Below are 16,503 nucleotides of genomic sequence, written 5' to 3'. Positions count from 1 at the left end.
CTTGGCAATAACAAATAAACCATTTTCTAGTAAATTGTGGGTAGTGATTAATTTATATCTCAACAACACTGTGATTTATGGAGTCTTTAAATAGTGAAAATGGCATAATTTATAAAAAAAAAATATACAAACTCAAAAACATGCTCCTCCATCAGCTCTTTTTTTCTCTTCAACAAAGGGTTTCCTCACAGGCATTGTACCTCATTGTGCACATGTATGAGCATGTCATGCAGCTAGTGGCCATTCACTCTCACCTTTGCCATTGTAGTGTAATTATATCCAGTCATCACAGAGCGTGCGTGCGTGCGTGTGACCGGTGAGGCATTTGTGTTTTGTGTTCCTGTTGTTGATCTAGGGCTTGCACTGCTACTCGTTTTCTCTAGTCATCCAGAAAAGTAGTGGACTAGTCAGCGAGCCAATGTTTACCTTATTTAAATGTGCTGCCGTGCAGCTGCAGAGTGCGTCTGTGCAGCTGAGATTTGAAAATAGTGTCTAAATTGACACAGGCCCAGCACTGACTAGTTGTAGAAATAATCATAGTTGGTACAACCCATTGTTATACAAAAGCATATCTCTGATTGAAGGCATGTTCTTAAGTCTTAAGACAAGGTCAATTCAAAGCTTGCAACTGACTTAAAGAGGTAAATAGTCTATTTGCACTGTAAGTTTCAGAGCGAACAGTGGCACCGTGTTCATTTACACACATCCAGCTTATAACGCATTTTAGGCGTTTTAACCATTACTTCAGGCCAAAATACAACGCTTCTTCTGATGAAAAAGACCATCACCTGTTGTTCCCTCGCATAAAAATCCACCCACATATTGATAACAGTTTTGGACTATTTGTCCTTGTGCTTGGTCTGTGCATATTTCTCGCCTGATTCAGACAAGATTACTTTTTTTTTACTGGAGAAAGCAACAATGTTTGTTGGTAAACTGTTGAAATATTAGCTTAAAATCTCAAAGGGTATGTCAAGTAAAAAATTTAGGAATCCCATACTTTAACATGTTGAAAGATGAATGTGCATGCGAGAGATGAGAGTATGTGTTTTGTTTACACTTGAACAATAACAATACAAGCTGGTGAGGAAAAACGTTTATATCATCTGTGAATACAGTATAGCATGAAGATTTCCCATAAAAAAAAGATGTGAGACATGAGTTTGTTTGATAAAATAATTAAAAATGAAGTGACAGAAATATAGGGAATTAGAGTTATCACAGGAAAAAAAGACAAATGACATGACCAGTGTGTGTGTGGGGCACGAGAGAAGAGAGAGGCAGGGGGAAAGATGAAAAGAGAGATAGTGGCAGAAAGACAGGAGGTGGTGGGTGCCTCATTTGCATAAAGAGTAGGGCACGATGCCCAGTTTAGGAGAAGGGTTGGCACCTCGCCTCGCCAAGTGGCGGAGGTAAAGAAAAGAATGAGAATAAAAGCGAGGGTGGAGGGGTGTGCATTGGGGAGCTCAGAACATCTCTAGTTTAAACCTGGCCCTTGGCACTGGAGCTGCTAAAATATCAACCATAATTACATGCAGTTATTTACAGGTTGTGACTCGATGTATATCCTGGAACCTGACTTCCTTATGACTGAGTACCGAGGTGATTCTTGGATGTCGGTCTCATGTTGTGTGCGAACCACACAATGACAAATTATAAGGCTCATCCATGTAAATATGAGTTTCTTTCGTTGGCAACTGACCGTGATAGAAGTTTTCGTTAGTCGTTGGATTTATATGTGTGGCATTTTGATGCATAGACTCGCTTACAGTTGCATTTTATTTACATTGATGCATTTGATTTTGGTTGCGTTTTATGTTGTGAAGTAGTATGGAGAGTGGACGGTTTTGCTTGAGGACATTGCTCTTACCAATGCCTTGGTGTATCACTGAACAGAGAGAAGGATAGTACTTTATTTAATGAACTTTTTTTTTTACTGACTGGTAAGGTGTGTATTTACAGTAAAATGAAGCTGATGTCAGAGTCTTGACAGAGTCTTGCTAACTTCTGATAGAGCCACTGAATTAAAGGGTTAAATGAATATTAGCCCTTAAATTACTCACCCTCAAGTCATCCTTTGTGTATATGACTTTCTTCTTCCAGACGAATTCAGTCAGAGTTAAATAAAAACTTGTCTTTGATCTTTCAAGCTGTTTAATGCCATTCAGTGGGTGTTGCATGCATTAGTCCAAAAGAAGTTAAATAAAAAGCTTAATAAAAAGTGTCTAACACAGCTCTGGGGGCTGTTTACAGAGCCTAGGGCTGCCACAGAAAAGAGATGTGATTTCTCAAGACAGCTAATTTTCTATATCTTTTAAGTAGTAATTGCTTACAATGTCTATTATTGCAGTTTTTTTTCAGGTTGTTCGCTCATGCACTGCATTTAAAAAAAGAAAATAAATTGAACAATATGGCCTGAAATTCTGAAATATTTAATTTTGAAAATGTTGATCACTTTGATTTACTTAAAATATATATTTTTTATATTAAGCTGTTACTTTTACTTCATGGATTCAATATAAACTCAATAGATTAGGTCAAAGTGATGGCGTTGTATGATTTTAATTGTTAGGCCGGAAGGATACAGATATTTATTGAAAACTATATTATTTTCATGTTCATTTTAACAGTAGTTTTTATTAAAGTTGTGAAGTCCTATATATATATATATATATATATATATATATATATATATATATATATAGGCTATATATATATATATTAGTGCTTCTAATAAAAAAAATCAGTGTACTAGGAGAACATGTTTATCTGCTACGTTTTTTTTTCTCCTGCCCCTATATCAGAAGTCTTTGCATTTAATATTAAAAATATTATTTGCCGTTTTTTAATCTTCTCTCTCTCTCTCTCTCTCTCTCTCTCTCACACACACACACACACACACACACACACACACATTGAGAGGGCAGAGTGCAGTGCGCTCAGAGTAGGCATCAATATTTGTTGTGGCTTCGGAGTCAGATCGGGTGTATTTAGTCGTTGGGTAAGCGGCTCAGTGCTGGAGTCACACCGCTCATCTCGGCATGTTTTCCAGTTTAACACTTCATGAGTCTGCTGACTGATCTCACCGACCCAGTCCAGTTCTCTGAGCTACCGACACATGTTCCCGCCGACGGAAACACTCTCATTCATACGATGAATGCTTCTACTTTCATAACGGTATTTAATAGACGTATCTAAATATAAATCAGTGTTATTATTCTTACAACTAGGCTCATGTAATAGACATACTGACACCTGAACAAACGGTAGTAGGCTAGATTAAAGAATCCAACTAAATGTTTGATAATATCCCATTCAATTTACTTTGGTAGGCCTGTTGAATAACTTTCGGGGCATCGTCTTTTGGCATTTATTCACTTATTATTATTATTATTATTATTATTATTATTGCTATTTCTTTTAAGAAATAGGAAATAATATATTTAATTAAATAATTAAATGTATTTAATTAATATATTTTTAAGAAACCTTTGAGGTGCTTAAGGTATTTTTTCCTCTTAAGCACAATGCTTCTCAATAGATTTTCTGTGTGCATTAAGAATATTTACTCGTGGTGCTGAATTTCCCATAAATTACTCCCAGATTTTCACATCTTGGAAACGCGTCCGTTTATAAAACTGAATTAATTCCACATAAAACACCGCAGCGCTCCAAATCACCTCTTGGAGAACGGTTTTGTTTTAGCTGTCTCTGATTTGTAAGTAAAAATAATGTATTTTTTAATTTATTTGATCCTTAGGTTATATGCTTTGGCTAAAAATCTTAACTTGGGCTACACGAGATGCTTGCTTGCTTTTTGCATAGCCTGATGAAAAAATATTTTCTTAGCTAAAGCACTAGGCTATATGTACGCATGTTATTTAGCATATATGAGAGGCAAAACGTATTTTAGATTAGATTGTCTAGATTATTAATTTTTGTTTTGTTTTCAAAATTAAAATATGTTTGAACTGGTTATCCTTATAAATTGTAGGCTGGATTTGTTGAAGATTTTAAAAGATGCTTATTTAAACATTAAATAGTTTAATAGTAATATCCTATATTCTCCGAAGATATCTGAAGAAGTTTAAAAAGTGTAAAACAAAACAAATAAAGACCTTTTCTTTTTTCTTCTTTTTTTTTACGTCCCACTCAGCCTTGAATTCAACATGATTAGGCACTGCACTGAAAGTTAAAGAAATTAGTTATTAAATTAGGTTTATAGATAAAATATGTAGCTATTGGATGCACAAGGGACACCTAAATATAGTTTTTAAAATAGTTTACCACCGTATTTTGATTTTTCATTTGTTACATGCCCCCACGCTGTCGACTGGTTCCCAGTTCCTGAAATATATCCTGTTTTCTTCGATTATATAATCGATTTCGTTTTTTTTTTTCGTTTTTTTTTCTTCATGTTTGTACTTTACACTCGGAAGAAAAAAAAACTTTAGTATATGTGCACATTATGGTGTTGAAATGTTCTTCAGTGATCTATGAAGAAATGCTTTTTTTATTTCCCTCGTGTTGTGAAGGTATGTTCACACAAGTTTCATTATATTTTGTGGAAAATATTTCTGGCAAAAAAAATCCCTATAGTTCATGTCAGATCTCCCGTCTCTCGCTCATCATCATGTGCTTCGCTCCATCCGCAGCCTTTTTTCCTGTCTCGCGCCAATGTGGCAGAGCTCGAGCTCCCGCCAACGCAATTAAAAAAAAAAAAAACCGTTAGACGGTTACAGGTCTGTCATATAAGGCGACTAAAAAAATCATAATATATTGTTTCTTAAAAGGAAAGAAAAGAAAGCAACGGAAAATAATAAAACACATTCATCTTAAAAGAAAAGACTGAAGGCCAGAGGTAAGTTAGGCTATGGCTTATTTTTTTAAATAAGTCTTTCTTTACAAGGAACACATTTTTGTCGTAATTGTCATTGAATGTCATTTGTTTTCTTTGACGGTGTTATGTAAAATATGTGTTAGGCACGTACGTTATATATATAAACCTAACTAACTTATAGTCCTATTAGTCAGATACGGTCTTGGCTTTGGATATAATAAAAGGCAATCACGCAAACTAAAACGTTTAAAAATGATTAATACTAACATTAGTCTACTGTTGGTAATGTTAGACATTTGATGAGCCCCCAGAAACAACAACAACAAAAAACCCGAAACATCAAGAGTAGACACTTTATAAAATTCATAAATGTGGTAAGGTTCTTAACTTTTAAAATCTCAGGCTTTTTCTCTCTTTCTCTGGAAGAAGTAGTCCTTGCTATACAGAAACAAAAACACACAAGCAGCAGAGTGAGAGAGCCTTTCGTAGAAATCTCGCTTTTTTTGTCCGTGTCTCTCGTTCTCAAACTTTTTTTTTTATCTTCCTCTAACGCTCTCCTTTCTTTCTTGCGTAAAACAAAGGTCGCTGTTTAGAGAGGAGAGTGTCACACAAAGATAAGATAGGCTGTGGTATAAAAGAGTTTGAATAAGGCCATTCGGCATTGAGCAGATCCAGCAAGCTTGCGGGGAACATGAGCAAACGCTGTTTTATATGCCGTTTATGGCTTGCATACTAATTTAATCTCATGATAACAATATGCTGTCATAAAGTTTCCTTCATCCAGAATTCTGTCAGATTTGCTGCAATCATTCAACCAATAATTCAAGCAAGAACAAGGAACTTGTTACAGACACTTTTCCCCCTCAGGTTATTTAACCTAGACACTTTCAAACTCTTTGTTTGCAGACATGGAAATTATTTAATGGAAATAAATGTGTCAGACACAAAACCCATGTAGTCTGTCAAACCAAATCAGATACGAACTGTAACAACATGCAGAATGATTGCAGTTTTGCCTACAAAATGTATAGGCAAAACAAAATACAAAGACACCTTGCTTTGTACACAGTCAATTGATATGATTTGTGTAGAACTTTCCTTTAATTTGGATTGGAATTATGCAAAGTGATTTGCAAGCCGTGGAACATTCACAAACAAAATGACACACCAACCTGCCACTCGGCTTTGTTCGTTATGAAACGCTGCATTTACATAGCAGGCGCCTACTGGCAACTGCAGAATAGTCTGCAGTGAGTTGCTTGGAGAATGAGGCCGCTTCACCCGGTGGTCTCAGATGGGCCTGCTGGTCGCCCTAAGGTGTCTCGTAGCCCTGAGAGAGTGGCATATGTCGCATAAACTCATTGTAGGGATTAAACCAGATTAAATCACTTGATACAAATCTGCTCAAGCTAGCGATTTCCCTGGCTCTGTGTATGGATCATAACGGATCATTGCAAACAGGGATTGACTGAATTCCTTTAATATGTTCATCATATCATCAAACTAATAATAGCTTGGTACAGGATTGCATTTAAGGTTTTGTGTGCTACGGCTCAGGGCCAGCGTGAGAGAGTTTCAGGCCAGTTCATGGAACTGTGACCAATGCTGTGTTTTCATTACATCTGGTGTTCGTTGATAATGTACATGTGCCGTTGCAAACTTTAACATTTGGTTTTCAGTGATTTATTGAATATTGGTTTTGCAGATCCTGCTGATTAAAATATTCAACATGATGGCTGGCTTACTTACTTATAATTTTTTGGTGAATGATACTTAATTCTAAATTAAAAATAAAATATATTTAAATTTTACAAATTTTGCTGGTTGGACTTAGGCTACTGTTGAAAATACTGGCAAGAGAAGTTAGTTAATAGTTGTTTGACAATTGCTGAGTCCTGCTATAGTGTTGCTTTTTTGTAAAAAGCATTATAAGGAGAATAGTTTAGTTTTTCATTTTAGTTTTTTTTAAGGAAAAAACTATTGAAACACTTTCTTATAAAAGGATTTTAATGTGAAATACTTTTTTGTTGTTCTTTAAAAAATCTCTTTTTATTGTGTCCAAACGTTCATATTTGACGTGGTCACATTCTCAGATAAAGTTCAGAGAGAGAATGTTGTTCTGCTGTGGACCATGTCTCTGTCTTTGCTCTTTGTTTGTGTGCTGAATCTAAAGGCAGCTGCTGGTCTGTAGCGTCTGCTGGGAGTTCTGGCCCGCGTGTTCACACGCCGCTCAACGGAGGGAGGGGACGGGGCAAACGGGCACACTGCTGTGCGCTTGCTTGATGGAGGTGATGGCAAGTGCATTGGTGAAAATGGCAAAAGTGCATGTGTGCATCCGAGCTCGGTTCTTGAACACAAGAGGGGGAAAATGGAGGTAAATTGGGGTGGGAATGGAATACGGGAGGTGCTGCTGATTGGCGCATGTAAAATTAATGTGCTCTGGACTTTGCAGTTGCACAAGATAGGAACTTGTTAATTTGGCAAAGTAGGGAGCCAACCCACTGACCGAACTCTACACTATCTCCCCCCTCTCTCCATCTCTTTCACCCTCCCTCTGTCCCTGCCTCCCTCCCATTCAGCCCTTCAAGCATGCGTATTGGCTGAGCGATCGGGCACCCAGTGCCAAATAGGTGGGCTCAGCTTCGCGCTGGCACACTCTGAAGCAATGGATAGGAAAAGAGCATGGAGAGGAAGAGAGAGATAGAGTTGGAGAGGAAAATTGGAAAAAAAAGAAGCTTCTATCGGGTTTGCCAGCGGTCGTACATGCTCTTCCAACATTGATTCGGTTCTCTCGTTTTTTTTTTTTTCGCTCTCCATTCGCTTTTCTCTACCCCCCTTTCTGTCTCTCTCTCTTTCTCTCTGTCTATCTCTCTGTGTGTCGAATGCAGAGCACGCATATCTGAACAAACACCACTTACTGCTTTGCCAAACATTTTTTCTCTTTGTTGCGGTATTTGTGTATTTATTTGTGTAATTTTTTTCTCTAACAGTGAGTACAATACTTTTTGATTATGAGCGATTTCATTGTCCGCTTTCTTGTGTTCATATGTAATATTTAATTTTTGGTTTTGGTGGTTGGCAAAATACCCTTTTTTTCCCTCTCTTGTTTCCCCTGTTTTGTGTGTTAAATATTTCTCTCTTGCATTTTTTTGTTTTTGTATCTCCAGAGCTGTCACTGTTTGGCTCCTCTAAGATTTTCATATTTTTTCTTCTCTCCTCTTTGACTGGACATTTTTACTAAATTTGTACTTTTGAAATTTTTTCCTTTTTTTTCCTTTTGCAACAATATTAAAAACTCTGATATTGTGCACTGAATAATCGGGGCATGTAATGTCGAACTGAGTGTGAAGAAGACATTTCACTCGTTTTTCCACTCCAATCGGCCAGCAGGTTTATGATGAAAGTGCAGAATGGTAACTACAGCTGCTTTATTTAGTTGTTTTGCTGCATGTCTTGTGTGTTTTGTCTGTGGCGTGCTGCTTCTGTCTGCCGTGTGGCGATGTAGTTTGGATCAGGACGTGCGGTAGCAGGGCTTGGCACAAGCGACAGTGAGCAGCTGCTGTGGACTCTTTACGTCTGTCCCTCAAAAACATCATTGTCTGTTTTGAACTGAGAAAAGGATCTTTTGAAACAAAAATGTCAGTTTAAAAAATGCAAAAGGAAAAAGTGAGGTTAATTAAAATTTCAGTGTGTTATTGTTTTGTTTTTCATAATAGCATAGTCTGTAGTTTTATTATATACTATGGCTAGGAATTTTTGTTCTAAATTCTAAACTAGCATAGCATTGTCTGTTATGTGATGCTTATGACAAATGTGTGTGTGTGTGTGTGTGTGTGTGTTTGTCATCCTGGCAAACACGCACTCACACGTTTCCCGTACCTTCCTTCACAAAGCGCCGCTGAATCATGCTCCGAGATTCTAACGTCTTCTCCCCTTCCCTCCTCTCCTCTCCCCTGCTTCCCGTCTCTCCCTCCCTCTCTCCATCCCTCCAGGATGAATTCCATCCCTTCATCGAGGCTCTCCTCCCGCACGTGCGGGCGTTCTCCTACACCTGGTTCAATCTCCAGGCCCGCAAGCGCAAGTACTTCAAAAAGCACGAGAAGCGCATGTCCAAGGATGAGGAGCGCGCCGTCAAAGATGAACTCCTGGGCGAGAAGCCTGAGATCAAGCAGAAGTGGGCGTCGCGGCTGCTGGCCAAATTGCGCAAGGACATCCGGCCCGAGTTCCGCGAAGACTTCGTGCTCACCATCACGGGGAAGAAGCCGCCGTGCTGCGTGCTGTCCAACCCCGACCAGAAGGGCAAGATCCGCCGCATCGACTGCCTGCGGCAAGCCGACAAGGTCTGGCGCCTGGACCTGGTGATGGTGATCCTGTTCAAGGGGAGCCCTCTGGAGAGCACAGACGGAGAGAGACTGGTCAAGTCCCCGCAGTGCTCCAACCACACCCTGTGCGTGCAGCCGCACCACATTGGAGTGTCCGTCAAGGAGCTGGACCTGTACCTGGCCTACTTCGTCCACATGCCAGGTAAGAGGGTTACGCTCTTTTTCTCTGTCCTACAGCTTCTGATACTTGACCGTGATTATTTGAGAGGGGTCAGAACTCAGGGTAAGATGACACCCACATAATCACCATCACATCCAGCACACTTATAAATGCTTGCTTTGAATGTCTGTTCTGCGGCCAGAGCTGAAATTATACCTCAAACATGTTTCCCACTTCATGGAAGAAGTTAAAGTTGTGATTTGTAGGCATGAAAACAATCAAAGTAATTTTAAAATATAGGCAAATTTATATATTTCGTTTGCAATGTATTTGGCTGTGCTCCTATTGAACTGCATTCAAATCTCAGGATGATTTTGTGCTTTTTGGAAACATTTGTACAATAATAAGAGCTACTACTTAAAGTTGTGATTTGCAGGTATAAAACTTCATGCTATTTAAAAATCATGTATTTAATTTATAATCTCTTGGTTGTGCATTATATGGAATAAATCCTATCCATCTGCATTCGACTCTCAGGATGGTTCTGGGCTTTTTGGAAACACTTGTACAGTCACAAGGGTCGTTTTTAAGTTTTAAAGTGATTTTTATGCATTAAAAAGTCAGAAAAATTTAAAGTCTTTCTTAAAAAGCATGCAAATTGATGTATTTATAATCTATGTGGTCATGCTCTTTATAGAAGAAATCCTGTTTAACTGCATTCAGATCTGAATGATTTTGTGCCTTGTGGAGACAGTTGTACTTTGCAAGGTTGTCAAAATCTTTTAATTCTAGAGATTAATAAACATATAGTAAATCCTTCCCAGAAATTTAAAAATACTAATTAAATGGGAAACCCTGCTGAAATGTGAATATCTCATGATACATTTCTGCCATTGTGCATTGTAATTCATGAGGTACTTAATAATTATTTGATGTTTTATTGTTTATAATAAGATGCTTTATTTTTGTTTTGTGACTGTGTTTAATATAAATGTTATGTTGGTTGTATTCACAAGAAAACACAAGACGGCTGGCCTTTTCAGTTCTTTGGTGCCATCTTGTTTTCTCATTGGCAGTGTGTTTTAGAGTCGTATCCTTTTGGAGCGAGTGTGTGTGTGTATTCATGGATAAGTTACTAGCACAGTCTCATACGTTTACTGCCAAACAGTGTTTCTGACACGGCTAACACTCTCAATGACGCACACAAGATCTGACTGGCCAAACACACTCAGGCCAACAGATCCATAATCATGTGATTACAAATCTGAAATCGCTTTTTTGCCTTCTTTCTGTTTTGCTTTTGTGACTAATTCATTTTCGTTTTGTGGTACTACAAATAAACCAAAATTATTGGGGGAAAAATGGCATATTTTCAGTTAAATACAATAAAAGAGCCGTTAACAAAATCTAAGCAGCTGAACAGTTCCCTGCCAGTCTTTCAGTCTCTCGGTCAGCTCACGCACTGGTTCACTCTGTGCCCAGCAGGGTTGGCCATCGCGCTGCCCGTTCAGAATGTTTGCTGCTGTGCTGCGGTCTTATCTTATCAGGCTAATTCCAGTGTGCACTGCCGCTTTTATCAGGCTCCAAATAGCCTCGCCGGAGACTGGCACCCTGCAGGGCAGCCGTGCACAATCCCGGGGCCCGTGGCATCCTGTGCCAGAGCTCAGGGGGCCTTTCTCAACCCCAGACACACACAGTCCCCATGTGCCGCTCTGGTTAAGGGCATTAAGTATTTTTTTTTTTTTGCTGTTATTTTATTCTTGATTTCAGTTTCAGTGCATTCCTAACTAACACCACAATTATCCTAATTTTAAATAAAATATCTCCGCATTCTTTGTCTTGAATGCTACAGCTCAACATTTAATTCACTGGCTTGCTTTGTGTTTTTGTCCTTGTGATTGTTTATTTGCAGCACAAACTCATTGTTTATCACTATTAAATGTGGCCTTCGTTGTCACACTCTCAAATCGAATATTCCTCTTTTGTGTCAATAAGAAAGCGAGAGAGAACAAGAGAAAGGACAGCTACGGGAGTCGCTACAGTAATTGCTCTAGTTGGCACAATTGCAACGCCGTTGGTGCGGTTCGATGCGTGTGTGTGGCTGAGTGTGTTTGTGCTCGGGGCACTCATTTTCAGCTCTCTTTCTTGGGATTTTAAAACACAGAGATGTAACCGGTCACTAAAAAAATAAAATAATTCTTGATACTGCAGTGATGGGTACCTGGAGAGTTCATCTTTTTCATATTAATTGCTTTCCATTTTAAATGCCTAGGAAATGGATCACTAGAGTTTGAACCGAGGCTGAATCTTTTACCACTACCCTGTGCTTGACAGGTTTTTGGGAGTTGACTCGAAAATGTTCCATACTTTGCTAAATTTAGACTTTGAATGAAGTGTGAAATGAATTGGTTGTTTATGCAAGACTCTTAAGTTGTAATCCAGGTGTATTGGAGGTAAATGTGTGTTAAAGGTGTTTCCATTAAGAATGGTGATTATGGGGAGAGTCGACCTAATAGAGGGAAGTGGTTTTGGGTAAAGACAATATTAATTTTATATCCAGGGCTTTATTGTTAGTGATGCTAATATATCATTATTATGAGAACGTAATTTAAAATTTTCCCAACTTTAACACTCCACACAGGAAATTTCATATTTAACCATTGAAGAGGTGTGAAAAATGTGCTTTCTGCCATTTTGTGCATTTAACTGCAGCTCTTTAGAAATAAAAAAGCCTGTTAAATAAGAAAAATCTCTATAAAACATCCATCCAGCTAATACATTTTTTTTCCTGCTGAATAATTTCAGTATACATGATAATTATAATTTTTTATAACTTCTTACACAGCAAATGATTAATAATAAATTAACATTTTTGTTATCTGTTAAAAAAATGCTTGATTTAGTAATTATAGACTGTTTTCTAATTTAATTTATTGTAATGAAAACAATGTAATTTCTTGAACTTTAAGGCTTGACCCGTTTCTGAAATGAGCACATGAGTAAGAACGTGCAGAAGTGATTTCTCTCTGTCTCGATGCGGCATTGTGGGAGTGTTTTGTTTGGAATAGCTGTTAAACACATTATTTCAGCAGTCGTCATTCACTTCCAGCCAGTGTACATAACGCGTCTCTCTTTCTTTCATCACTCCTTGCGCTTCCAAGTGTCTCCTCTCTCCTTCTTTTGTCACTTTTCTTGTCTTCCTGGCTCTTTCTGAAAATCTGATAGACTGTTGAAATGGAAGGAAAATTCACCTCCTTGGATCATAGGTCAGATATTTATTCATTTATTTATTTGTGTGGAGAATCTCCTTGCATCATTTTCTGTAATCCTATATTTGTTCTATATTTAGGACCACACTCTGCTCTGACTCACCTGGGCTTTGGGTTTATTGCTGAAATATGTCACCGCAGCGCTATTAAGCTTCTGGCATTTCTTGACTAGTTTAAGTGATCTTTAAGCCTTTATATTTGATTCATTCCCAGAAAGATGTGAAGTATAACCGTAGATCTGCTTGTAACTCTGGGTTTTACTTTCTCAGCTCCCTACTCACCACAGACATTTATGGGCTTTTTAAAGAGCACAAAGGAAGGATTGTAAAAGTGAAACATGTTAACACAAATAAACCGGTATCAGCTCTATTGAATGAGCACCTGCTTTTAACTCCACATGAAGGCCTGACAGAGAAGGAAAAGTTGAAAAGCTTTTTCTTCTCGGTTGCTGCTCTTTCTTTAGTGTCTTATTTTATTTTTTTATATTAGTGGCAAACATAAAATCTGTTTATCTACATTGTGCTAGACAATATATTATTGAATATTTACAATTTATGTGAGATGATTTTGCATATGGTATATTATTTATCAACTTTTTAAAATATCAGCCCTTTTGTGTCCCACAACATGGAAGTATGAGAAATCTATAATATTGATTATTTTTAATAGAGTTTTAGAAAGATCCATTCATTTCTGTGAATCAGATTCAAATTTTCTAAACCAGAATAATAATTTATCTAATATTTATTTGCATATTTATTTATTTATTTATGCAGTCATTTCATGCATTTCTCATGCATTAAAATGTTTGGTAACACATATTAAAGAGTCTTTGTTACACGTTACATGCACTATTATAATAATAATAAATTATGCATAATTATGTGCAAGTAACCCTAAGCCAAAGCCCAATCCTAACCCTGTAGTAAGTACATTAATATTACTCTGTACTTAAATGTATAATTACACTGTAACAGGGACACCTTGAAATAGTGTCAACAAATGTTTTAATAGAAATGTATGAAGGTTAATGTTGGTTAACACATTGAATCATTATATTGCATATAATGCATATAAATAATTATTAATTAATCAATATTATTTTACTATTTATTTTCTTATTTTAAACACATTTTTAAAACATTTAGAATATTATTGTTTTCAGAGTAAATCATATATAATAGACACACTGTATACATACACGCACACACACACACATATATACACACACACACATATATATTTATATTAAAAATATATACATTTTAATAAAAAATATATACATTTAAATTAAGTGAATATCACACACACACACACACACACACACACACATTTTCAAAACCAATTGAATATAATATATTTTAGCTCTAAAAAATAATATTCTAAAAAAATAGAATGTTCTTAATGTTTTGAAAATGTTTAATTAAAATAATAAAATGAATTGTAAAATGACATTTCTTATTATTATCAGAAGGCTGAAAGATTTAAAATTAGAAAAAGTGTGTTTGTGTGCCTCGAGAGTAAGCGAGAGACAGTAATATGGCCCACTCACAACGACTCTGGTTACGAGTCAGAGAACACAATGCCGAGCTCAGTAACAGCACAGGCCTACTCATTACACACACACACGCAAATACAACGCAACAGCCGTGGAAAGTTGAGCCATAACTCCAGTCTATAGGAGTAGAAGTTCTGCATTAGTGCAGTTAGATTGAATTCTCATGGAGCTCATTAGATAAAACCTCTTTAGAAAGAGGAGAAAGGGATGATCAAGATCGCCGAGGGGCGAGAGAGAGGGAGACGGAGAAAAGGCGAGGGAACGGGGGCAGCCTCGTCTGCCATTTTTTGGCACCATGTACGGTGAGCTCTATGTAGAAGGTGCCAGAAGCTCATCATTGCCAACCTCTCTCCCTCTGATCCTTTCTTCCTCTCCCTCTCCCTCTCTTTTCACCCATTCTCTGCTGCTCTCTCGGGGGGCTCAACCCCAGCGTCGCCCCCGCCGTCTTGATATGTCCTCCTATTTTCAGCTCAACAGTTACGTCAATTATTTTTTATACAATTAGATTTTTGTTTTGCATATTTGCGTGGACGTGTGTGTGGGGAGGTGGCGCTTGTTTGCTTGCGTTTTTTTTTCTCCTGATCGACTTTGTAGGACATCGAAGGCATTTTTCATCCGTCTCATTAATAATAATCTGGATTCTGATTCCACTTAGCAATTCTGATTCATTTAACGCTTCTTTTATTAAATAAAGTTTATAAAATAAAATTTCATTGAATAAAGTTATTCAATCATTTACATATCAAAGTAAATTGTGTTTAAACCTATTGTATAATTATATTGCTGCGTTATATATAGGCTAATTATTAATATTGATTATGTACTAAAAGGTTTAGTATAAGACTGAAAGTGACTTGCTTGTTCAGTGAGTCAGTTTTTTCATTTTAAATGATTCACTTAATGAATGAGTATTTTTACTGAACCAGACGCATAACTATAACTAGTCTTTTTAAAGTGTTTATTAAAGGTGCACTTTGTAATTTTGTTCTTGCAAAATTAGTGCAGCATCATGCAAAACTTTCAGGTGATTCAGTTTTGTCCCCTTAGATTCTGTTGAATCATATTTAATTGCTCCCAAAAAGCTATCTCTGTATCAGTAAAAGTGTCTGAAAACCAAATGGTTACCAATACATTTTTTTTTATATTTGGTCATATGATATCAAAATGTCAGCCCTAATGAGAAGACCCACTTATGTAGAATAAAATCTTCCCATCGAGATATAAAATATAAAATCTGTTTGTAGTACTGTAAAATTTTTTATTGTGGAAAAAATTACTGAGTGCACCTTTTGAATAAAACTGGCTTCTAAGCATTAATAAGTTGCCAACCAAATTTCATGCTGTATGTTCATTAAATTATTTTGCTGGGATGCTGTACATTTTCGTTTAAAAACCAAACCAAAACAAAACACCACAGGTTTTTCAGGATAACCCGAGCCGTTTCCTAAAGGTCAGTTTCTGTTGGTGTCCCATGGGCTTCATGACTCCAAACTTTTCCTCCTCCAGCAGATGCACAAAAGGCTCAAAACTCAGCGGCTCGTCTTCCTCAGTGAAAGGCCGAGCCATCATAAATAAATTCTTTCTGGTGTTACTTACCCCATGCGAAAGAGAGAAGGTGTTGTGTTTTTTTGGAGCTCCTATAGTAAGGCAAAACGGTTGACAAGCACAACAGAAACACAGCGAATCAATTCTGGCATGCGTTTGTGTGTAAGGGAATAGGCCTGGAAAGCAGTTTGGACACAGATCTAGGCCGCCCGTCTCGGTGAGCGGGAAAGAACGCAGAGAACAAGGGATGAAACCGGAGAGAAAATGCCAAGGAACAGGGGGATGGGATAACAAGGGAAAGAAAGGCTGTGTGTGTGTGTGTGTGTGTTTCATAATAAGAGTGTGAAAAATAGGCCTGTAAATGAGAGTGTGTAAAGCTTCATGGCTCTCAGCTCCAGAAAGCCCCATTCATCAGACGAGAGCATCTTCCCGCTCTTAAAACAATGAAAGGCAAACCCCCCCCCCTGCTCTGTCGGAGCAGAGGAGAGTCTGTCGTTTGTTTACAGAGATAACAGGATAAACGAGAGAAAGAGAGAGTGTGAGAAATAAAGTGTGTGTGTTTTTGTGTGCCGAGACAGAGGGACCCTGTATGCCACCGGATGAAGTGATGGTGGGATAGCGCATGATTAGTATGTTAATAGGCAAATATATAAAGTGTCTGTGTGTCTGGGTGTGTTTGCGTTAGATCACTCCGGCCCTTATACATATGCATCCACATACAGAAGCGTTTTTGTTTGTGCATATGGGTGTGTTGAGCTCTGTGTGTGCTTAATTATGAGTTCACGTAGAAGAAGTGTATTTGCATACGT

At 37.5% G+C, this 16,503-nt stretch overlaps 1 protein-coding gene across 13 annotated transcripts in view; it reads left to right on the top strand.

The window, feature by feature from the left end:
• Positions 1-16,503, top strand: part of LOC113044089 (nuclear factor 1 X-type-like) — a 78,986-nt gene that overhangs the window by 25,630 nt on the left and 36,853 nt on the right. For 12 of the 13 annotated variants that reach the window (XM_026203698.1, XM_026203702.1, XM_026203697.1 and 9 more), the window contains one exon: positions 8,833-9,364. In XM_026203698.1, coding sequence (XP_026059483.1) covers positions 8,833-9,364 — 532 coding nt within the window. Of the gene's footprint in view, positions 1-8,124; positions 8,254-8,832; positions 9,365-16,503 lie in introns of those variants that run through there. The other variant, XM_026203696.1, reaches the window with a different exon arrangement.

Source organism: Carassius auratus, chromosome 26 (genome assembly GCF_003368295.1).
Source record: "Carassius auratus strain Wakin chromosome 26, ASM336829v1, whole genome shotgun sequence".
In the NCBI taxonomy this organism is placed as follows: Eukaryota; Metazoa; Chordata; class Actinopteri; order Cypriniformes; family Cyprinidae; genus Carassius; species Carassius auratus.
Note: the sequence above shows the minus strand (reverse complement) of the source record. Positions and strands in the feature narration are given on the sequence as shown.